A 23,054-nucleotide genomic window follows, 5' to 3' on the forward strand; every position below is an offset into this window, starting at 1 on the left:
TTTGAGCCTCAGACTGGTGACAACAGTAACTAAACTAGCAACAATCACATTTTCCTTATCTGTAGCGTATTTTTTTGAACCTGTAATAAACCTCTGTGGATGAGTCTTACTTAGCAGCTTCACTTGTTTTCTTCCCTCTACTGTCCTCTTACTTTCAGCTCCATGTGATAATTGATAATTACAAAGTGTCCAGTCAGTCCATCTTCAAACACTGTCATCAGATTAGTGAAGCACTTCTGGTTAAACTGGATGGAAAAACTGTGTACAGGTAAGAACTGATTTAACAACTCATTTTCATTACATTACAAGTCTGTCTAATAAATACATAAAATAACTTCAATGTAAAGTATTATTTATTTAATTCAATTATTTTCATTTAGGAATCTGGAGTTTGAGGATGACCAGAAGGCTCACCTGCAGAACATTCTCCAAATACTTCGCTCAGCACACCAGGATATTGTCAATATCATGACCCGGATCTATGACATCTTGGCAGATGATGGACCTGAGGTATGTCCTCTGTTCATCTGCCATAATAATAATAATAATATTAGTTTCTATTGCAGTATTTTGTATGTTAAAATTGTGAAATGGTTTTTAAGGTCCAGGAGCACTGGGTGAACTACATAGAGAGGGTGGATCATATGATAGAAGAAGCTTTCAACAGTAACATCAAAAACTCCTTGAAGAAGCTATCCAGAGCGATCAACGGTGACAGCAAGACTACACCCAGCCCCCTGTTTAAAGTCCTCGTTACCCTCCACAGTGCAGCTCCACAAATGGCTCCAAAGGTACTAGATACCTGTTTTAATCCGGTTCAGTCATTGATATTGATTTGTTGACATTGTGAAGGGACATGTCCATATATGTTAACAGTTTAAAACATGAGTATGTGGGTCTCTTTTAACAGGTAGCGTTTTCCCCAACTCTCAGAAAGCTTGCTCAGGTTGTGAATGTTATGCCTCAGCTCATCAGTCTCATCTCAGAATTTAAACGACTCCAAGAACTTCTCTCCAACCAAGAGTCCCAGAAGGATCCCATACACATCATTATAGGTCAGAACATTTTTTTAAAACATAAAAATACAGTATAAACATATATGTCACCATGTCTGTAATTCTATCCTTTAACTCTGATGCTGTTTGATCCACCAGGGCAAGATGAGGGGATAAAAAAGATTCAGGCTGCAATTGCCTCAGGGATGACAGCCAATGCCAGCCAATTGCAATCTCATTTAAAAAACTGGGACAAATACAGGGACATCTGGGAGATGAATAAGGATTCCATTATACAACGCTACCAGAGACTTAACCTACCACTGTCTTCTTTTGATGCAGATATACAAAGGTACTGTGAAATATAATCTAAATATTTAACGTTGTTCTCTTGAGTCGTCCACAAAGTTTTTTTTCTGCAATATTTTATCACGTCTTGACTTCCAGGTACTCAGAGAAGGCCAGCAGTGTTCAACAAGAAGAGACGGTGCTTAACATCCAGTTTGTCATGCTGGACTGTTCACCGCTCAAGTCTTCCTTGGTGCAGCACTGTAATGAGTGGCAAACCAAGTTCACTCAGCTTCTCAGTGACATGGCCAGCATGCGCCTAAAAGAACTTCATGCCTCCCTGGAAGACAGTGCCAGCAGGTGGGAAATCAGTGAAATAACCTTATCGTACAGGGGGGTTTATGTCGCTGACTCTGGGACCTAGTAGATGAATTATATTCACTAGATTTCTTGTGAATATAATTAATCAAGAGTTAATGTTTGAGGACTCATTTCCTAGAAATTCCGTATGTTTTAAGGTCAATATTTAATGTTGTTTGAAGTGAAGAAGTCTTATAAAAGTTTACCAAAAATGTCATTCTACTGAGAAAAAGACATCAGTTATATAAGTGTTATCAAAGAGGAGTTTGTGTGAGCTGTGCGCTATCCAGTACATGCTTTGATCATGAATTACGAATTGAATGTCAGCGCTTGTTTGCCTGAAGCCCTTAACAGCAACATCTACAGGTCAGCCCACGCAGTGCAGGCTGCTTTGCCCACACACACTTGCAATCTTGTGCACTTTTAGCAGAAAAATGTAATTGTATGCTACACTTAACCGGCATTTGATACAATCTTTTCCAAACTTAGCTTCGGAGCAGTCGGCAGCGCTAAGTGTATTTAATTAAGCAGAGACCTTGTGAAAGAATTGAAAATAATTTATCGAAGCACAGAGGTTGGGAAGTAACATGCAATTACAATCACATAACAAGCAGTTATTTTAGATGTTTGGATGCTGGGTAAAATATAATTGAGCAAAATACAATGATTTTATTCACATTAAAACACAGAAAACAAGTTAATGTTTAAACTGAAAAAATATTCGCTTGTTTATAATTTAATGGCAGTAACACATCTGGGACACAGACTGTGTTGTAGCCCATCTTCTGTGAATAACAATCCATTTACAGCTATAAACTAAGTAGACCAGCTGCTGGACTAAGTAGACGAATGCTGTCCAATAGTATTGTAGCTGTTCAACAGTCGGTCTTCTTTATGTTTTTCGTTTGATGATGCATCAAATGTTTTCAATTGGTGAAAGGTCTGGACTGCAGACAGGCCACTTCTGAACCCAGACTCTTCTACTGTGAAGACATGCAGTTGTATTAGATGCAGTATACTGCTTAACATTGCTTTGCTGAAATAACCACTAGATGCATTTTTCTTTTGCCCATGTTCATTTCTGAGAAACTGTCTCTCTAAGATGCTCATTTTACACCCAGTAATGTCAGTGAGCTGCTGCCAATGAATCTAATTAGTTGCAAGATGTTCCTTTTGTTGCCTTATCCCATCTCAGTTTAAACATTTTATATGTTTTATCTGTTTTTAATGTATTAATGAGTATACAGTGTGGGTTTATGATAGCACAACATACACAACGTTCATGCTAGTGGGGTACAGTTATGCAAAACATCACATATGTCATTAATTTATTCTTAATAGGCTACCAAACTGTAGCCTAACGAGACTTTTAGTGGGTCTTATAGTCTGTTGTATTTGGGTTTTCAGGAGTGACATGACATTTCATCTGTCTCTTCTGTCCTCTGAACACTTGCAGTCTTAGTGGGCACTTAATTGACTGTTGACTTTTTACAAATCCTGCAAGTGTGACTATATCGTGCATATTAGGGCATGTTTTAGGGTACAGAACATGAAGATGAAGGGACGATCCAGTTAACATTGCCGAAATGAATGTTAATGAATGAATATAATAAAAAGCAAATCTGACTTTGTGTTGTATTTGTTTGTATGTACTATGTGTGCTTAGGCTGAAAAAATCTCCCCAGACGCTGACGGAGCTCAGTGAGAGCCAAAAGCTCTTGGAGACTCTCCAGAGCAATTTGGCCAAGACCGAAGCTCAGATTCCTGTCATCCATGAACAGTTTGCTATCCTCGGCAAATATGAAGTCCCAGTGGAACAAGATGTAGGTGCCTTGTTCATCCCTAAACAAACTGAAAAAGCACATGTTTTTGTGTATGTATTATATACAATCACATTGGATTTTCACATTGTCTTTGTATCGCTGTAAAGTCTATCCAGTTATCTCTCTCAGTTATTCCAAGAGTACTGCTGGTGTTGCTTATGAGCGACATGCCAAATAAAATGTCTTTCATATTGTTTTGATATTGACAGTAATTGTGCAGTTACACAGAGGGTGAAGTTTATCATTCATTGGCCTCAGATAGTATCAAAATATAGTTTACCAATCAAAACATATCTTTTCTAATCAAGGCCAAATTTATTTTGTATACCTTGAAGGTTTCTGAGTGTCTGCACACATATACACACTGTTGGAACATGTCATGAAGAAATGCATTCCCTCTAATCATGATTCAGTTCTGCTGACTGTGTTCGGTTTCTCTGCAGGTGCAGGAAATGCGTGATGTGCTGAATGAGGAGTGGGTGTGGTTCCAGCAGGTGTTGATCGACAGTGACATCATGCTGCAGAAACAAAAGGAAAAGTTTAAGAACAGCCTCCTCCTCTCGTACGAGGAGTTGAAGAAGAAGGTTGAGGCCACTGTGGAGGAGTTCAGTGCCACAGGTCACAGTCCCTCTCTATCTCTCTCCCTCATTTGCTCTTTCACATATTCAGATACTTTGTTTTCAAGTTTGTCATGATTTTGTGATTGCGCACCTTTCACTTGTTCTGTTTCTTTTTTTCTCATTAACGATCTAAATTAAGCCTCTTTTGGAACAATACCCAGTTTCTAATCTTTTCTTGACCCTGTATCTCTATGCTTTGTTACTCATAATACTTCATCTTTATAATGCACCTCACCTTTTCCACCTCTTCTGCCTTTTCCTGCTGCTTTTATGTCCAATATTATCTTTTTTTCCTATTTAGAAGGTTTTACTTTTGTTTCACGTCCTATTTTCATTACTTCCACTCAAAGTCTTTGTGTGTTCAGTGGTTGGTGAATAGACTAATAGACCAATATTAAATCCTTTGTAAGCGCTCTAAAAAAGTGATAAAAGAAATGTTTCCACAGTTAGATAATATAAACAGAAATATTACATAAGACATACTACTTAGGACAACTTGGTAGAAACAGTATGACTTAATCTTTGCTCTTATTTTTTCAAGGCTTAGGTCAGTCTTAGTGTGTTTGGACAATGTTTGTTTCTTCATGTTTTTTTTCCAGTGCTAAACAGATGATTAATGTTTATGTGCCTTCATGAGTGCATACCTCACTACGTTTTTACATTTGCATATCCAGGTCCATTTAACAGTGCACTGAGCACTGACTTGGCCTTAAAACAAATAGCAGAGCATCGTAGCCAACTGGAGACTCTGAAACAGGAAGAAAGCACCATCCTCGATGGGCTGAGATTCTTCAAAATAGAACAAGCCCCCTCCAAAAGCATACGGACTCTGGAGAAGGTGTGGACCAGCACTAGGCTCAGAATGTTAACATAGCATTGGTGCAACACAGTAACATTTGATGACAATAAATTGTGCTATGTGGTTTGTAGGACTTGGACCAACTGCAGCAGGTCTGGGATATCACAGAGGAATGGAACGGCAACTGGAATATCTGGAAGGCTGGCCAGTTTGGTACACTGCAGACAGAGAGCTTGGAGACTGCCGCACAGGACATGTTTAAAAAACTCCATAAACTCCAGAGAGATCTGAAGGTCAGTACTTCATTGAAGACAGTCTAGTGACTGCTAAATTTACTAAATTTGTTGCCAAATCACAAAATGCAGTACCTAACAATACTTGACATTTTCATCACACAGCTGTGAGGATGTGATCTCTGTCTGATTGCAGGATAAACACTGGGATATTGTAGATTTCTCCAAGAACAAGATTGACCAGTTTAGGCAGGTCATCCCACTCATTGCTGATCTGAGGAACCCAGCCATAAGAGACAGGTACTGACTGAAAACAGGCTCTCTGTTGTCATTTCAGTATATGTTGGATGTGTTAAAATGAATGAAGCATCTGTGTGCCTAATGGGGTTGGTTTACAACTACAAATGAGCATCATTAAATCATTAAAAGATTAGAGAATTAAGACTGTGAGCAGTTTATTGCTTGTAGCTAAGTTGCTAGTGTCTCAAATCAAGAACTGCCACAAAGTGTTAGCTGACACTCCCCCTCTTTTACACTTTGTTTCTTTCTCTTCTTACAAACAGAAGATTTTCCTAGCTTTGTTTTTTAGATACAACAGACATGAGTTACATTACTGCATCACTATTACCACACTGTTTACACACTAAAAATTCACGAGTGCTTTTGAAATAAAGACCTGTGTGTTCTTGCAATTAGCCTTGCATATTTCTTCATCTGAGAAAAGTGGGACAAGAATAACTTAACTTAAAATGCGTCTTTCAGGCACTGGAAGCAGATCTCTGAGGAGCTGCAGTATTCTTTTGACCCAACCAGTGTTGAATTCACCCTGGAAAAGATCATATCTCTCGGCTTCAACATGTATGCTGGAAACATCTGCGAGATCTCTGGAGCCGCCACCAAGGAACTCTCCATAGAACAGGTGTTTTTTAATAAATATAGACAGGTGCTCAGTGGGAACTTTTGTGGCACTGTGAGTGAAAGCGAGCCTGAAGGGAGCAATTGCTTGATGTGGTTTAGTCAGTATTACCCTATCAGAATCTGAAATTTAAATTCTCCATTAGGTTTCAGAAAGTGTTTCCTTCCAGGGGTTTTAAGAAGGAAATGTACTTTTTGTATTACTGATAAAATCTTTTCCCTTAATAGACATACAACACCAGAAAATTCAGAGTAAAATGAAGAAAAACTTAAGTCCAAAAAGTATCTGCCAAAAGAGATCTATGTGTGGGTCACACAATTCATCCAGCCATCCATTTTCTAGGTTATGGAGCCAGCACTCTAAGCCAAGACCTCCCTCTCGTCAGCCTCCTCCTTCGGCTCATTCGGGTGGGAGATTATATCTCCAGGCCTTCCGAAGTCAGCCTAGAGATTTAATCGCTCTAGCGAATGCGATGCCCAAACCACCTCAGTCGGTTATAGTAGCAGTAACAGAGTCGCAGCTATAATCTGAGTCCTTCCCAAATAGAAGAACTACTCACTTTATTGACAAGGGAGATCTCAGCCACCCTCTGGAGGGAGCTCATTTCTGCTGCTTGTATTTCCAACCTCGTTCTTTAATCCCTACCAAGAGCTCGTGGCTATGGGTGAGGGTAGGAACATAGATCGAACACACTCTTTCACACTCTTCACTACAACAGACTGCTACAGCATCCGCATTACAGCAAAAACAGCACCAATCTATCACTTTCCCCTCTCCACTCTCCAATCACTTATTCATAATACCTCCACTCAGGGCAGCACCTTGTCCCTGACCTGGCCTGGGCACTCCACTGTATCCCAGCTGAAACCAGCTCACACTCGGAGGTGCTAATTCTTATTCCCGCCACCTCAGACCCAGTGATAGGGAAAAGAATCTCTTGTAAGAGGTCACAAAAGAGCGATTGGAAAAGAAATTTTGTCATTATGCAAATGTAAAAGTTCTCCATCCCCAGTGAATTCATACACTAAAACTCAAAGCTAAGGTGAATTGTGCTCTGTTATTAATCGGGTCATATGACTGTCTCATCAATCAAGTTGGGTCAATATGAAAAGACTGGAAATATTTCCTCATTATTTTGCTAGGTCAGTGTGGTTTTTCTCTTAAAAGTGCTTTTTATGTGTGACATTGAAGGGTCTGAAGGGTATCACCAAGACGTGGAAGGAAATGACCCTGGACATAGCACCTTACAAAGACGAAGGCCACTATCGACTGAGGTGAGAAAGTGAGCCTTGAAGGCACGGTTTAGAGAAGAAAAGAAAAAGATGTTTTCCATCAAACCTCAGTATTCATCATACCTTTATGTATTTGCATCACGGTCAGTTCAGTACAGCTCAGCACTGTCATGAGGTTAGGTTTTCATACTCTACACGCCTGTGTTACGTCTCTATATACTATAGAGCATATATCCAATGGATCTGAGAGTAATGTGATTGTTTAAGAAGTTAGAATGAGCAGATGTGTCAGCGGGAATGTTTAAGCCATCCGCTGCATACAAACTGAGTCAGACCTCAGATCCAGTTTAATCAGCAGGCCTGAGCCATTGCTGCTGATTTTACAGTGCCGCTGATCCACACTGAACATGATGAAAGCAGGCAGAGGGGAAGATACACAGTGACACTAATTCAGCAGACTCTGTGCACGGTTAATGCAGAACAGGGCACCACAGCTGTGCAACAGTTTCACTGAAACATTGTTGCTGCGTGTAAACTAACAGAGTGAAGTAATATTAGTCTTACAATCCAATTTTAAGCAGTCGTCAGTGGTCATGGTTACCCTCCTCTTGTCTCCCAGGAGCACAGAAGAGGTTTTCCAGGCACTGGAGGACAACCAAGTTATTTTGTCCACAATGAAGGCATCTCGGTTTGTCAAAGCCTTTGAACAGGAGGTGGACCGCTGGGAGCGTCAGCTCTCCCATGTGCTGGAAGTCACTGACATGATCCTTAATGTGCAACGGCACTGGATTTATTTGGAGGTACAAGCAACCCAGGCAGAGTACTTCTAAAATATATATTTGGTTATTTTATTGTGTTTGAATACTAGTTATTTGATTTATACATGTATTATTTCTATGAATTATTTTGCGCATGCAACGGATGGAAGTTTCTTGTATTGATAACAATTTAGTTGCATGTTGTCATTCCTTTTCAGTCTTTATCCATCGCTGTCTTGTTTTGTTTTCTCATTTCAGTTTTCTTGCTGCTCCCTTTGAGCATTTCATTTTCTTTTCTTTTTCAGGATAGAATTGAGCTTTGTCTGTTCCTTAGTGTCTGTAACTATATATTTAAATGCTCTTTTATTCACCCAGAACATTTTCCAAGGAAAGGACATCCGGGAGCAGTTGCCTCATGAGTGCAAAGAATTTGAAGACATAAGTTCTAGTTGGAAAACCATTATGGGTTGTCTCCACAAGGATAAAAATGCCTTGCAGGGAACACACAAGCCTGGTATGACATGTTACTTTAAAGAATGTGCTCTTATTAAAACTGTAGCACACAGTGTCTTCAGGCCCTAAAAATCCCTTAACAACTCTATAAGAATATTTCATGAGTTCAGAGCCCAAATGTAAGTTTGAAACTTTTAAAAAAAGTCCTTAACTTTTAAATATTTAACATAATATGTAACATCTAAAATATCAGTATAGAAGAGGTTAGCTAAACAAGGATTTGGATTGAGCAAAAAGAATTCCAAGTCATCTAATTTGTAAAATAAAAATGTGTTTTAAGTCTATGATCTACGCTGTGCCTTGCAGGTTTGCCAGAGAAGCTGTCACAGATGGGTTTTGAGCTGGAGGAAATCCTTAAAGCCTTGGACACATACCTGGAGACCAAAAGGCAGATCTTCCCGAGGTTCTATTTCCTGTCCAATGATGACGTTCTGGAGATCTTGGGACAATCACAGAATCCACAAGCCATGCAGCCTCACCTGAAGAAGTGTTTTGACAACATTAAGAGCCTGTCCACTGAAAAGGCAGGGACAATCATACTCTGTGATCAGTGCTACACATTTACTGTGTACTGGAAACACTCTGCTTTGTCCTAAATAACTGGATTTCCTTCAAAATGTGTGTTTTCTAGACAAAGCTTAAAACACTAGCTGCTGGGATGTTCTCTGCTGATGGGGAGTTTGTTTCTTTATATGAAAAAGTGGAACTGAACAAACCTGTAGAGGTACAGCACTAACAATGATCCAAATTATAATATGACAGGGGTGTTGTGGTGATAAATGCAGTGGAGAAGATCATGATACTGAATGTGAGCACCAGTTTATTTGCATGTGTGCATGCAGGAGTGGCTGTGCGAGCTGGAGCATAGCATGCGCCTTACACTAAAGGAGTCCCTGAAGGACTGCCTTGTAGACTTGAAGAGGATATCAGGACCAAGAGACAAATGGGTCCGAGCTTGGCCAGGACAGGTATGTCTGGTTTTGGCTTTCCTGCCCTGCCTTTTCTTCTTCTCTTATCTGATTTTCTCATTCACTGGCACTGATGCAGTTACTGCTCCTGCACATCCTGTTGATAATGTAGAAATCCCAGTGGCTTAAATAAAACTTATTTCTTTCCAGTTTAAAAGAGATTTACTCATCTTGTGTATTTGGTTAAGTAATAAGCTACTTTACTCTTCTTATATATTATTTGTATCAAATTTATGGCATTGGCCTTTTAGTTTATAAAGTTAATAAGTCATTACATTTGCAACCAATTTTAATATTAAAGTAAGATTAAAACAAGGATTATTTCTTCCTGTTTTAGATGATAATCACAGCTAGTCAGATCCAGTGGACTGCTGATGTCACAAGAGCTCTCATTAACTGCAAAGAGAGAGCTGACAAAGCCCCCCTGAAGTCCATGAAGAAGAAACAGGTTTGACTGACTTTTTGCCACTTCACTAAACTTCTGAAAGTGTGTAAATACCATATTCTTTTTTGTTGGTGTCACACTATTTTATATCCACAAAAACATGTGGGTATTTAAACATGTGCGGTTATAGTGCATAGCTGTCATGTTGACAATAAAAAATGACCACGCATCAAATAAATTTGTCAAATTTTTGGCACAACTGTCTTTCTCAGGTCTCCATGCTTCAGTGCTATTCAGAGATCATTCGTGGTAACTTGCCCAAAGTCCTGCGTTTGAAGATCGTAGCTCTGGTGACAGTAGAGGTTCATGCTCGGGATGTTATTGATAAGCTGGCCAAGGCAGGTTGCTACGATGTCAGTGCCTTTGAGTGGGTCTCTCAGCTGCGGCTTTACTGGGAAAAAGACCAGGTAAGCTGACCGCAAGACACTGATAGAACAGGTGAGTTGATAAATTGCTTTTATCAGTGGATTGTGGTGGTTAAAGCAACATTTATGCAGGTGGTATAAGTAACATTTAGTAAAGATGGGATTAAATTAGCATCTTGTTTGTTAAAAGTTAAAAAACAGTACTTAGTCTGAGCTAGCCTGCTGTGCTATGTTGGTATATACAGCTTCTCATATCGAATAGACAAATGAAAGTACTAGCTAATCACTTTCATTAGATTAATGTAAGCTTAGTAATTTAGTACAAAATATTTAAACTCTTTTAGTTTCAGTTTTGTTTTGTTTTGTTTTTACCCCAGGGGAATGCAATGAATTGTATAATCCGACAGACCAACACAGAGTTCAACTATGGATATGAGTACCTGGGCAACTCGGGACGGCTCGTCATTACTCCGCTTACCGACAGGTGACCTCATATTACTCAGTTAATGCACACACAGACATCCAGAGTGTAATGATTTTCACCTTGGGCATCTTTTTGGTCCTAGAAAAAAACCTACTGTAGCACGCACTGGCACTAAAGTGTTTGTCAAAAAGTGTGCTGGAGTCAAATTTTCACTTCTTCAAATATTTGTTTTTTGTTTAGCATTACATTTTCCATTTTTTATTTGGCTAATATTTGTAAAAAATATGGTAGATAGCAATTCAACTTGGATGCCTTGAAAATGATAACTAGTGCTCGCAGCACAGTTCCCTGACCCTTGCTGAGCATCAGGTACAGTGGCTGTGTAAAAGTTTTCTGTTTTCTACATTCAATGATCAGATCTATGATATGCCGAGGTTGTGTTCTCCCACTACAGGTACACATCTTTCCATCTGTTCTTTTCATTGGCTGACAGAGAGATGCACATAAACGAGTTCTTGGATAGTCACTAGACTTTGTGTGAAAAATAAAACGGAAGACATTCTGTCTGTCAAGATGGTCTCTGAGTGCTATTTTTGCATGTAAATGTAGACAAAACCACAGCACAGCTATGTGGTGCATTTCGGTCATATGTCCTTACAAGTCCTTAAGTACAGATTATACAAGACAGTCACAAAATTTTACAGGTTATCAAGACAAAAATTAAATTTCGCTTAAAGATGGCTGTAGTTTGACTACTAAGACTGATGATTACTACAAAGCAAAAGTTATCAGAATCCCAGTAGCCCATAATATACTTCTATAATAGTTACGTATTTTTAGCTCTTCCTATAATAAATCTTTGTCTGTACAAAATATATAGCTACACCAGCTTAACTGGTGTTGTTTCAAACATGTGTCTGTATGTGTTTATGTCATAATGGCATATTGGATAACCTTATACAGTGGGGCAAAAAAGTATTTAGTCAGCCACCGATTGTGCAAGTTCCCCCACCTAAAATGATGACAGAGGTCAGTAATTTGCACCAGAGGTACACTTCAACTGTGAGAGACAGAATGTGAAAAAAAAATCCATGAATTCACATGGTAGGATTTGTAAAGAATTTATTCGTAAATTAGGGTGGAAAATAAGTATTTGGTCACCTCAAACAAGGAAAATCTCTGGCTCTCACAGACCTGTAACGTCTTCTGTAAGAAGCTTTTCTGTCCCCCACTCGTTACCTGTATGAATGGCACCTGTTTGAACTCATCATCTGTATAAAAGACACCTGTCCACAGCCTCAAACAGTCAGACTCCAAACTCCGCCATGGCCAAGACCAAAGAGCTTTCGAAGGACACCAGGAAAAGTATTGTAGACCTGCACCAGACTGGGAAGAGTGAATCTACAATAGGCAAGCAGCTTGGTGTGAAAAAATCAACTGTGGGAGCAATCATCAGAAAATGGAAGACATACAAGACCACTGATAATCTCCCTCGATCTGGGGCTCCACGCAAGATCTCATCCCGTGGGGTCAAAATGATCATGAGAACGGTGAGCAAAGATCCCAGAACCACACGGGGGGACCTGGTGAATGACCTGCAGAGAGCTGGGACCAAAGTAACAAAGGTCACCATCAGTAACACACTACAACGGCAGGGAATCAAATCCCGCAGTGCCAGACGTGTTCCGCTGCTGAAGCCAGTGCATGTCCAGGCCCGTCTGAAGTTTGCCAGAGAGCACATGGATGATACAGCAGAGGATTGGGAGAATGTCATGTGGTCAGATGAAACCAAAGTAGAACTTTTTGGTATAAACTCAACTCGTCGTGTTTGGAGGAAGAAGAATACTGAGTTGCATCCCAAGAACATCATACCTACTGTGAAGCATGGGGGTGGAAACATCATGCTATGGGGCTGTTTTTCTGCCAAGGGGACAGGACGACTGATCCGTGTTAAGGACAGAATGAATGGGGCCATGTATCGTGAGATTTTGAGCCAAAACCTCCTTCCATCAGTGAGAACTTTGAAGATGAAACGAGGCTGGGTCTTCCAACATGACAATGATCCAAAACACACCGCCCGGGCAACAAAGGAGTGGCTCCGTAAGAAGCATTTGAAAGTCCTGGAGTGGCCTAGCCAGTCTCCAAACCTCAACCCCATAGAAAATCTGTGGCGGGAGTTGAAAGTCCGTGTTGCTCGGCGACAGCCCCAAAACATCCCTGCTCTCGAGAAGATCTGCATGGAGGAATGGGCCAAAATACCAGCTACTGTGTGTGCAAACCTGCTAAAGACCTATAGTAAACGTTTGACCTCTGTTATTGCCAACAAAGGTTATGTTACAAAGTATTGAGTTGTATTTTTGTTATTGACCAAATACTTATTTTCCACCCTGATTTACGAATAAATTCTTTACAAATCCTACCATGTGGATTCATGGATTTTTCTTTCACATTCTGTCTCTCACAGTTGAAGTGTACCTCTGGTGCAAATTACTGACCTCTGTCATCATTTTAGGTGGGGGAACTTGCACAATCGGTGGCTGACTAAATACTTTTTTGCCCCACTGTAGATATACTATGCTGCCAAAAGTGATCCCTCATTTACCGTCACATATACACATCCCATTCTTAATCCACAGAGTTTAATATGACGTCAGCCACCCTTCACAGCTGTAACAGTTTCAGCTTTTTTGATCATTTCTGACAATTCTTCTAGAAGCGCATTGTGAGGTCAAACACTGATGTTGGACGAGTAGGCCTGGCTCACAGCTTTTGCTCTAATTAATTCCAAAGGTTTTCTGTCAGGTTGAGGTCAGGACTCTGTGCAGGCCAGTCAGGTTCTTCCACACCACACTCACTCAGCCGTGTCTTTATGGACTTTGCTTTATGCACTGGTGTGCAGTCATGGCTGACCAGGAAGGGGCCGTCCCCAAACTGTTCCCACAAATTTCGAGCATGAACTTGTCCAAAATGTTGGTGCTGAAGCATTAAGAGTTTCTTTCACTGCAACTAAGTGACTGAATTGGCTGCACTCCACTCTTTCACCAATCTTTATAGAAACCGTCTGTATGCCTAGTTACTTGATTTTATACACCTGTGGCCATTAAAGTGATTGGAACACATGAATTCAATGATTTGGATGGGTTAGTGAATAATTTTGACAATATAGTGTACATATTAAGTAAGAAACACCATGATTCTATTTCGTATGGAAGCTTGTTTTTGCCACTGGAAAAAAAATGGCCTGGCAGACGTAACCTGAGATTTTGAATTATTATCTCACAATTTCAACTTTATGTAGCTCAAATTTTGACTCACTGACCAAATTTCTTGAAATTTTGACTTCTGAGTGACTTTTTTTGAAAGCTTTTTTTTTTTTATCTTGTGTGTGTTACAAAAATATTACTACTATGTTGCACAATAGTTCCAGTATGTGTTTAATACTTGTATTACCACATTTTTATTTGTCTGTAAAGTAAATGTCAGTGTTTTACTTCAGGTGTTACATGACTCTGACCACAGCACTTCATCTCCACCGTGGAGGCTCTCCTAAAGGCCCAGCTGGTACTGGAAAGACAGAGACAGTAAAGGACTTAGGAAAAGCTCTAGGCATGTATGTCATCGTAGTCAACTGCTCTGAAGGACTGGACTACAAGTCCATGGGACGCATGTACTCTGGCCTGGCTCAGGTAGGAAGTAGTAGAGATGATGATATCAGGTGACCACAATAACTGTAAAAATTGGTACATTAATGCTTTTCATGCCTTGAGTAATTACCAGCTGTGATGCTGTATGTAGTACATGACTGTATGAAAAATATCTAGCTGAAACCTTTTTGGCTTCAGTAAATTCTGAATAGCGTTTTCTTTTTGTGGTACTGACCCTTAGGCAGGCCAAAGGTTTTGCATGTCAGCTAAGGAAAAAACATAATCTATATAATCTGATTTCAAATTTGTGTGTATTTCATTATGTCCACCTCAAATAGACAGGAGCATGGGGATGCTTTGATGAGTTCAACCGTATCAACATTGAAGTGCTGTCGGTGGTGGCCCAGCAGATCCTGTCCATCCTGTCTGCTCTCACAGCTCTGCAGTCCAAGTTCTATTTTGAGGGACAACACATCCGTCTGGTCTCGTCATGTGGCATCTTTATCACCATGAATCCCGGTAGGTCAACAAAATTGTGCAATTGTCACCATATGTTTATAAGATAAGATAAGATAAGATAAGATAAGATAACCTTTATTAGTCCCACGCGTTGGAAATTTGTTGGGTTAAGGCTGCCGACCTTCACCAGCGCCATCTTACCCTTCCGACCATACATACATTACAACATCACATGGGGAAGACAAGTCAGAGAGGTATAACAATGGAAAATGCACAACATGAGGAAAGACGAAGAGAAAAAATAACTCCCCCCAGACTGAGCTCCAACAGGGAGATCAGTTTAAGAACAGAAAAAAAACACCTCAGCACATGAATCAGCACATCTCACAACGTAGAAGACATAAGCTTCGAAGGTGTTTGGGGGGTGAGTGTAGGTCTGTGTCAGTGTACATGCATATGTGTGAGTGTGTGTTCCGTGTTCAGCCGAGAGAAAGTGTCCCTTCACCCGATTAGGCAAAAGTCAACAGTCTTCGGTCGACGCGGGTGGCCTTGAATGAGGAGGGAGAAAGTCACAACACAGTCTTGTTATCTAAAGGAGAATTGTTATTCCCGTCAGCTTTTGCCTTGAGCATCCAGCTGACGCCAGGGGGGCCGCATGAGATGAAGATGGTAGCTGTTTTGGTTAGTGCAAACAAACTGCATCCAATTTTACAGTCGGTCTAATGTCCGTCACTGGTCACCAGGTCTCTCAATTCCCGTTGTTCCGCTCCAAGATGTTATCCATATAGCAGAGCCATGAGCTTCTCCAAGATCTTATCCATACTGTGTTCAAAAAACACAGTCTGAGCACTCACAGCCCTGCCCATCGTCTATCATGTCGGCCAGCCTTGTGGGATTTTGAACAGCTGTAGCCGCTTCTTGTTCTTCGATAAGCCAGGTCCGAGCCAGCTCCAATCAGCCAGAACTCTGTTATCGTGGTTCCGAATTGGTAGAAGTCGTTCACTGTCCTCCATCGAGAGTGTCCCCAGACACGCGACGCAACCGACCACCGAGTATCCAGCAGCAAACCTCTCCTCAGGACAATCAGGCTCTCCCAGGCCCAGGAGTTGTCAGTTTCATTAAGGGACCAGTTGATCAAATCCATAATTCTTCTTTAGGTTTTTAGAGAACAAATCTGGGAGACTCTCTTAGTGGTAGAGAATAAGCGAGACTATACAAAAGACATGAGAAGCCAAACAGGAAAGATAAGGGAGAGGGAGAAAGTTTGACCGCCTCCGTCAAGAGCCAAGAGAAGAACATTAACCTATAGAGCAAGAGTTGACAGAAGAGGGGACCTGTACATGAAGATCTGTTTTATCCAAATCTAATCTATTTTCTCGCTTTCTTTTCTTTTCCTGAGGTTATGCTGGTCGTACTGAGCTTCCTGACAACCTGAAGTCCATGTTCAGACCTATATCAATGGTGGTGCCTGACTCTACTCTAATTGCTGAGATCCTGCTCTTTGGTGAGGGCTTCAACGACTGCAAGGTACTAACACTGTATGGAAACTGTATCCCAGCACTGTTCTGGGAAGGTAACAGAAGGCATTAATGCTACAAGCAAAATAACGGCAAGCAATATTAGCATTTAAGATTGAAGTGCGCTCTTTGCTAAAAGCATTCGATTTGTTGCTCTACTGGTCTAACACAAATATGTTGCTTTGGTTTTAGTGCAACAAAACTGTAATATATTCTGCAGGAATGATGCTGCAAGCAAGTGTTTGAATGGTAATGTCGTAGTCTTGGTTACTGCTTAAAAGAGTTGGAGTTTATCGTGGAGCATGAAGAGATTACATTACAGTATGTAACTGTTGGGATAAACTGAGATTTATGAGGTGCAAGAACAAAGTAGGTCAAAGACAGTATTGCAGGTAGTTTTCATCTATCTATGTATCTACTTCAGGATTGCAGGGGGGCTGGAACCTATCATAGCTATCATAGGATGAAAAGGCAGTACACCTGCATACAACACAGGTTGGCAGTATACCTTAACACAGAGAAACATTCACACTTATGGCCAATTTGAAATAACCAGTTAATTAATTATGTATGTTTTCAGACTGTGAGAGAGAGCCACAGTAGCTAGAAAGAACCCATACAAACTCCACACAGAAAGGCCAGAGCTGTGAAGTGGATTTGAACCCAAGACCTTCTTGCAACGATTGTACCATCATGCTGCTAAGATGCCATAGGGACTATGTTTTTTCTGTACCAGAAAGCAGTTCCAGTGAAAAATGGCACTATTTTGAATTATTGTTACTAGTATGCCTTAAATTTACTCTGATTTAATTTTCCCAGGGGGCCACATGAGAAACTGGAACTGTTGTGGAGACCTACACTAATAAGCTGAACTCAGTTCTGCTCATTATTAATTTCATGTCTTTATAAAGTGCTACTGATAAGAGGATATGTTACGTTTGGAAATGTTAAATGCACAGTAAAAACGCCAACGTTTTATCACAATTTAATCAAAACTCCATAAAACACATGTGGATGTTTTTAAAAATCTAAAAAACTGTTAACTCGGGCGCTGGTTTAGCTCCGTGGGATGAGCAGGCGATCACATGCCGCACAGCTGAGAGCAGCTTTGAGTCCGACCCGTGGCACCAGGTCTTCCCCTCTCTCACTTTCCTGTTAGTCTTCACTGTTCCTAAAATAAAAAAAACATTAAAAAAGACAATTAACTTTATACAAAATGCTACTGTTATGTTGGTTAGAGTGTAATTACTTCATCTGCTATGATATTAGCAATGAAAGCAGCTATAGTGCTTTCATTGAGTGCTTGGGTGCCAGCTCCTCCATTATCTTAAACTCTTCAAATATCCCATATATAACGATGAGTAACAGAGCAATCTGTAAACTAAAGCAGGTGAAAAGGAATAAACTGCATGATATATACTTCTTTATGTTTGAATACTAATTTTACATTGACCTCACATGTGTCTGTCAGGGACATCTAAGAGACTGGATGTGGACCACAGGCTGTACAGTGCCAGGTCTGATCTACAGTAACATATAAACAAGTGTAATTATCATGTTTCATTTTTGCCTTATTCTTTAATTTCTTATTGTATACACAAAACTAAAATGCTGTAAGAGTCCTGATGATACACCAGACTGGATTTTTTTTTCTTGCTTTTTTTGTTGACAAACCTCACTTAAGCCTCTTAGTCTAACTTCTCTGCAGGTTTTATCTGCATACCTCAGGTGTCAGCCTAAGAAATGCTATCTGTGCGGTGGTTTTACCCTTTACACAGTTCTGAATGCAAACAATAATTTCTGTATCGTGTTAAACTATCACAGCTTAAACGAAGAGCTGAACCAATCAGCAGAAGAGATATTTTTACACAGATAAAGATCTTTATTACTAGTGTTGCCTTACCTTATCAAGTTCATCACATTCTACACAGCCACTCAGTTATTCAAAGATACGGCATGTGGAGGAGGTGGGGGGGGGGTTAAAAACCCACGTAGCTCCAAAATGATGCCTCACATTTTAGTGGTACCTGTTAGTGTATTAGTGTTTTTTTATTTGCATCTACCTAAAGTGAAGCCTTCTTTGCTGTGACTTTGCTGAACACATGTGATCTCCCTCTGGTAAAAGATGAGCGCTCTCTGACCTTGTGTGAGCATTGGAGAGAGTGGAGGGGCATTGACTCCAGGTGTCTGTGTTTGAGGGTTAATACGCAGGCTCTTGCACTCCATAGTCAGGGATGTGTTTAAACATATTGTAATGTTGCCTCGTACACACACACGCACACACACTCTTCGCGCTTTCTAGGTTAAATTTTTCTTTTTCAGCACTGAATCCTGTTGGGAGCTGCAACTAACCAAAGGTCTAGACAATTAAGGATATCGACCAAGAAACAAGGGCAACAAAAACACACTTGTAATGAAACAGCACAGCTTCTCAGTGCTGCTAAATTTAGAAGTGCATGTTGTTGTTCTGTGTTTGTGCAAGCTGGAGAGTCATACATACATAAAGGATACCAACTTGGGCAGGTCTTGGTTCCTGTTATCAAAAATATTTTCATATAATACAAGTAATAATAAGTATGCAAATGAAGCATTAGTGAAGCTTAAGTAAATGAAAGTGGTAATTGTGCATGAGCTGTGAATACGCACATCCAGTACAGTACACACAGACACAAAAAGGGTTTCCACAGCTACAGCTTTGGAACGTTTTAAATGGACATTTTATTTTATTAACCTTGTTTTCTTGCAGCGTGAAGATTACATACCCATTAATGTGTTGTCCCACAGAAGAAGCTGCTGGTGTGGTTAAATACACGATCTGCATTTTGTGGATTGTCTCATTTCTGTCACACTGTAATTTTAATCCTGTGTACCCTTCTTCCCTTTTCCTCCTTTTTTCTGTGTGTCTTTATGCTAATTTTAATTTCCCTCTGATGTTGTCCTTGTAGGTCCTTGCTAAGAAAGTGTTCACTCTGTACTCTCTGGCAGTGCAGCAGCTGTCCAAACAGGACCACTATGATTTTGGCCTTCGTGCTCTCACCTCTCTGCTTCGCTTTGCTGGAAAGAAGCGGCGCTCTTGCCCAAATGTTCCTGATGAAGAAGTATGTATCTCTCTCGCTGTCTCTCTCTCTCTCTCTCTCTCTCTCTCTCTCTCTCTCACACACACACACACACACACACACGTGGTTTAAAGGAAGTTGAAAATAATAGAAATAGAAATATTGGAACTTTTATCTTTTAGGAACTCTTAGGCATCTACAGCCATACACACTACAGAAACTAAATTATATTGTTCACAAAATAAGAGATAAAGAAAAACAAATATTTGATTTATTTACACTGCTTGTTTTTAGTTTAAAAATGTGTCAAGTTTTTCCAAAAACACTGAAAAGGCTTGTTTTCTGTGTTCATATGAGCGCATAACTATACACCGCGTTCCAAATTATTATGCAAATGATATTTTTCTCTGTTTTTCCTAAACAGTCGATTCAAATGACAGTCGGCATAATTTTCGAGTCATCGACCAATAGAGTATAATTCAAACGTTAGTGAACAAAACTCCCAATGAAATCAGTATGTTTTTCAGAAATAAAACACTTAAAATGCACTATTCCAAATTATTACGCACATAGAGTTTCAAAAGATTTTATAGGATGTAGAGAATTGAAAATGGTCATTTGTAGAATTTGCAGCATTAGTAGATCAATTTCATTGAAATCAAAAGCTGTTTCAATCAAAAACATCTTAACAGGTCAAGTTACATATTAACATAGGACCTGTTTTTGATAGCAGTTTTACAATTCTTGCATCCATGGAACTTGTAAGTTTTTGGAAAGTTTCTACTTGAATGTCTTTGCAGGATGTCAGAATAGCCTCCCAGAGCTGCTGTTTGGATGTGAACTGCCTCCCACCCTCATTTTTTTTTGCTTGAGGATGCTCCAAAGGTTCGCAATAGGATTGAAGTCAGGGAAGAATGGGGACCACACCATGAGTTCCTCTCCTTTTACACGGATAGCAGCCAATGATGCAGACGTGTTCCTTGTAGCATGAGATGGTGCATTATCTTGCATGAAGACGGTTGTGTTGCAGAAGGCACAGTTCTTCTCTTTCTACCATGGAAGAATGTGGTCAGTCAGAAACTCCACATACTTTGCAGAGGTCATTTTCACACCTTCAGGGAGCCTAAAGGGGCCGACCAGCTCTCTCCCCGTGATTCAGGCTCAAAACATGACTCCACCACCTCCTTGCTGACGACGCAGCTTTGTTGGGACATGGTGGCCGTCCACCAACCATCCACCACTCCATCCGTCTGGACCATCCAGGGCTGCACGGCACTCATCAGTGAACAAGACTGTTTGAAAATTAGTCGTCATGTAGTTCTGGGCCCACTGCAGCCGTTTCTGCTTGTGAGCACTGGTTAGGGGTGGCCGAATAGAAGGTTTATGCACAACAGCAAGTCTCTGGAGGATCCTACACCTTGATGTTCGCAGGGCTCCAGAGGCACCAGCAGCTTCAAATATGTGTTTGCTGCTTTGTAATGGCCTTTTAGCAGCTGCTCTCTTAATCTGATGTATTTGTCTGGCAGAAACCTTCATCATTGTGCCTTTATCCGCACGAACCCATGTGTGCTCTGACTCAGCCACAAATCTCGTAACATTATGGCGATCATGCTTAAATTTTCATGAAATATCCAAGGTTTTCATTACGTGTCCAAGCCATTCAACTATTTCACACTTTTCAGCAGCAGGGAGATCATTTTCCTTCCTATATTGCTTGAAAATAGTGGTCTGCTTAATAATGTGGAACATCCTTCTTTAGTAGTTTTTCCTTTAATCAGGCTCACCTGGCAAACTAATGATCATAGGTGCCCGAGATTGTTTTCAGTGATACAAAGAGTCCTGACACAATTCCATCCATGGGCTTAATTGAAAAACAACTTATTTAATCTTTATGACACTTAAACACAATTTGCATAATAGTTTGGAACGCTGTGTATGTGTTTGCTGTGACTGGAAATCAGTGGCGTGCAGTGAGTTTTAAAGGAAGGCGAACAAAGACCCCGTAAAATTCTACATAAAGTGTCAAAAATAAAAATATTTATTCTTGAGAAAAACGTTCCCCATAAGTGTTGTTATTGATCAGTATTACTGGTGCAGATGTTTAAGGTTGAGCTTGTTTTAAACACTTGATATTCTGTTTACTCTGCAGTAGTGCATCATTAAAAAACAGTCACAGCTGAATTAAAAGCCTTGAGCATCATATCATGTGGCATAGTTAACTGTATGTATCTACAGGATGATGAAATATTAATAAAAACTGAAGGTGGTATATTAGCAAAACACCTATTTAAACTTTATCCATTTGGTCAACTAAGTGATTTTTCAGATATGTTAATCTGAGTGTTGGTGAACCTCATCGTGTCCATTTATCCACGGCATAAATGGCAGAAGTCCCCCTCTCCATCATTAAAGGTTTCATTCTTAATGTGCTAAACGAGTTATTAAAAGTTTCTTACAGCACACGAGATGTTTACAAAGAGAAAACTCGTCTGTCACAACCACAATTGAGAGTGCTAACTTACTTGCTAATGCTAACTGTGTTTCTACACAAAGTGCAGTTCATAACTGATCTCAGATCAGTAAAAACAGAGCCAGCAGCAGTGAATAAAGATCTAAAAAATAAGCTGACCATTGGGAAATCACGAGTAAGTCTCTTCCTGTATCTGTATTCTTAGGTGCTGCTGATGGCTATGAAGGATATGAACATTGCTAAGCTGACCTCTGCTGACCTGCCATTGTTCGGTGGAATCATTCAAGACTTGTTCCCTGCCGTAGAAACACCTGTAATAGACTATGGCAAAGTAAGTTAATCTAAATCAGCAGTCAAGATAAGCACGGATTTGATATACAACTGGTAAAAAATGGAAACATTGCAGGAATGTCTTTGTGTCCCTGTGTGCACAAAGCCAAACAAATAATATAATATCTCTTTTGGTCAGTGTTCTTGTGCAATAAGATGTCAGAAATAAGTTTAAAAAATGTGACCCTATGATCTTTCATAATGTATCACTTTTTTCTGATATGTGCAGTCTCACTTAGTGCATCACTGATCACTGACTCCTTGTCTATCTTTGGTCTCTTTATTTTCACAGTTGAAGGAAGCTGTGGAGGAGGAGCTTAATCGGAGTGGTTTGCAGGTGACACCCTTTACCGTGACCAAAGTCATCCAACTTTATGAGACCAAAAACTCTCGACACTCCTCCATGCTGGTGGGCAAGACAGGCAGTGCTAAGAGTGTTACCTGGAGGACCCTACAGAATGCCATGACTGCTCTGCATCAAAAAGGAGAGCCAGGCTTTCAGCAGGTCCAGGTTAGTTAGGATAGACAAGAAAGCATTTCTTTTTTCTTTTTTTTAAATTGTAATACTGCTTGCTTTTTTAATCAGAAAGAATGTTTTGTTGCCGGACTTTGAAGTTTGTATTCTTAATGGTAAAATTCTTCAACTACTGTCACAGGATTCTTTTTTTCTTTTTTCATGCAGTTACAGAACAGGCAGTAAGCATCGCAGTGATTAGATCTAAACAGGCAAACATGAATTAAAGGGACTGAAACTGGCTGCTTGCTTCAGTTTGATTAAATGAGGTCAAAGCTTGTGTCCATTGTAGGTTTTTGTCCCAGACAGACTGAACCCTCCCACT

At 40.1% G+C, this 23,054-nt stretch overlaps 1 protein-coding gene across 2 annotated transcripts in view; it reads left to right on the plus strand.

Annotated features, from left to right (window-relative positions):
* dnah2 (dynein, axonemal, heavy chain 2) overlaps window positions 1-23,054 on the plus strand; it is a 64,286-nt gene that overhangs the window by 12,571 nt on the left and 28,661 nt on the right. For both annotated transcript variants that reach the window (XM_026161648.1, XM_026161647.1), the window contains exons 16-42: window positions 159-268; window positions 381-510; window positions 603-791; window positions 911-1,055; window positions 1,155-1,347; window positions 1,443-1,643; window positions 3,310-3,466; window positions 3,910-4,084; window positions 4,761-4,924; window positions 5,017-5,178; window positions 5,315-5,418; window positions 5,881-6,037; window positions 7,226-7,308; window positions 7,886-8,066; window positions 8,400-8,538; window positions 8,844-9,061; window positions 9,169-9,261; window positions 9,380-9,505; window positions 9,843-9,953; window positions 10,163-10,357; window positions 10,693-10,799; window positions 14,236-14,425; window positions 14,722-14,902; window positions 16,242-16,369; window positions 19,305-19,457; window positions 22,091-22,216; window positions 22,508-22,726. In XM_026161648.1, coding sequence (XP_026017433.1) covers window positions 159-268; window positions 381-510; window positions 603-791; window positions 911-1,055; window positions 1,155-1,347; window positions 1,443-1,643; window positions 3,310-3,466; window positions 3,910-4,084; window positions 4,761-4,924; window positions 5,017-5,178; window positions 5,315-5,418; window positions 5,881-6,037; window positions 7,226-7,308; window positions 7,886-8,066; window positions 8,400-8,538; window positions 8,844-9,061; window positions 9,169-9,261; window positions 9,380-9,505; window positions 9,843-9,953; window positions 10,163-10,357; window positions 10,693-10,799; window positions 14,236-14,425; window positions 14,722-14,902; window positions 16,242-16,369; window positions 19,305-19,457; window positions 22,091-22,216; window positions 22,508-22,726 — 4,137 coding nt within the window. The remainder of the gene's footprint in view (window positions 1-158; window positions 269-380; window positions 511-602; window positions 792-910; window positions 1,056-1,154; window positions 1,348-1,442; window positions 1,644-3,309; window positions 3,467-3,909; window positions 4,085-4,760; window positions 4,925-5,016; window positions 5,179-5,314; window positions 5,419-5,880; window positions 6,038-7,225; window positions 7,309-7,885; window positions 8,067-8,399; window positions 8,539-8,843; window positions 9,062-9,168; window positions 9,262-9,379; window positions 9,506-9,842; window positions 9,954-10,162; window positions 10,358-10,692; window positions 10,800-14,235; window positions 14,426-14,721; window positions 14,903-16,241; window positions 16,370-19,304; window positions 19,458-22,090; window positions 22,217-22,507; window positions 22,727-23,054) is intronic.

Source organism: Astatotilapia calliptera, chromosome 3, assembly GCF_900246225.1.
Source record: "Astatotilapia calliptera chromosome 3, fAstCal1.2, whole genome shotgun sequence".
Taxonomy (NCBI): Eukaryota; Metazoa; Chordata; class Actinopteri; order Cichliformes; family Cichlidae; genus Astatotilapia; species Astatotilapia calliptera.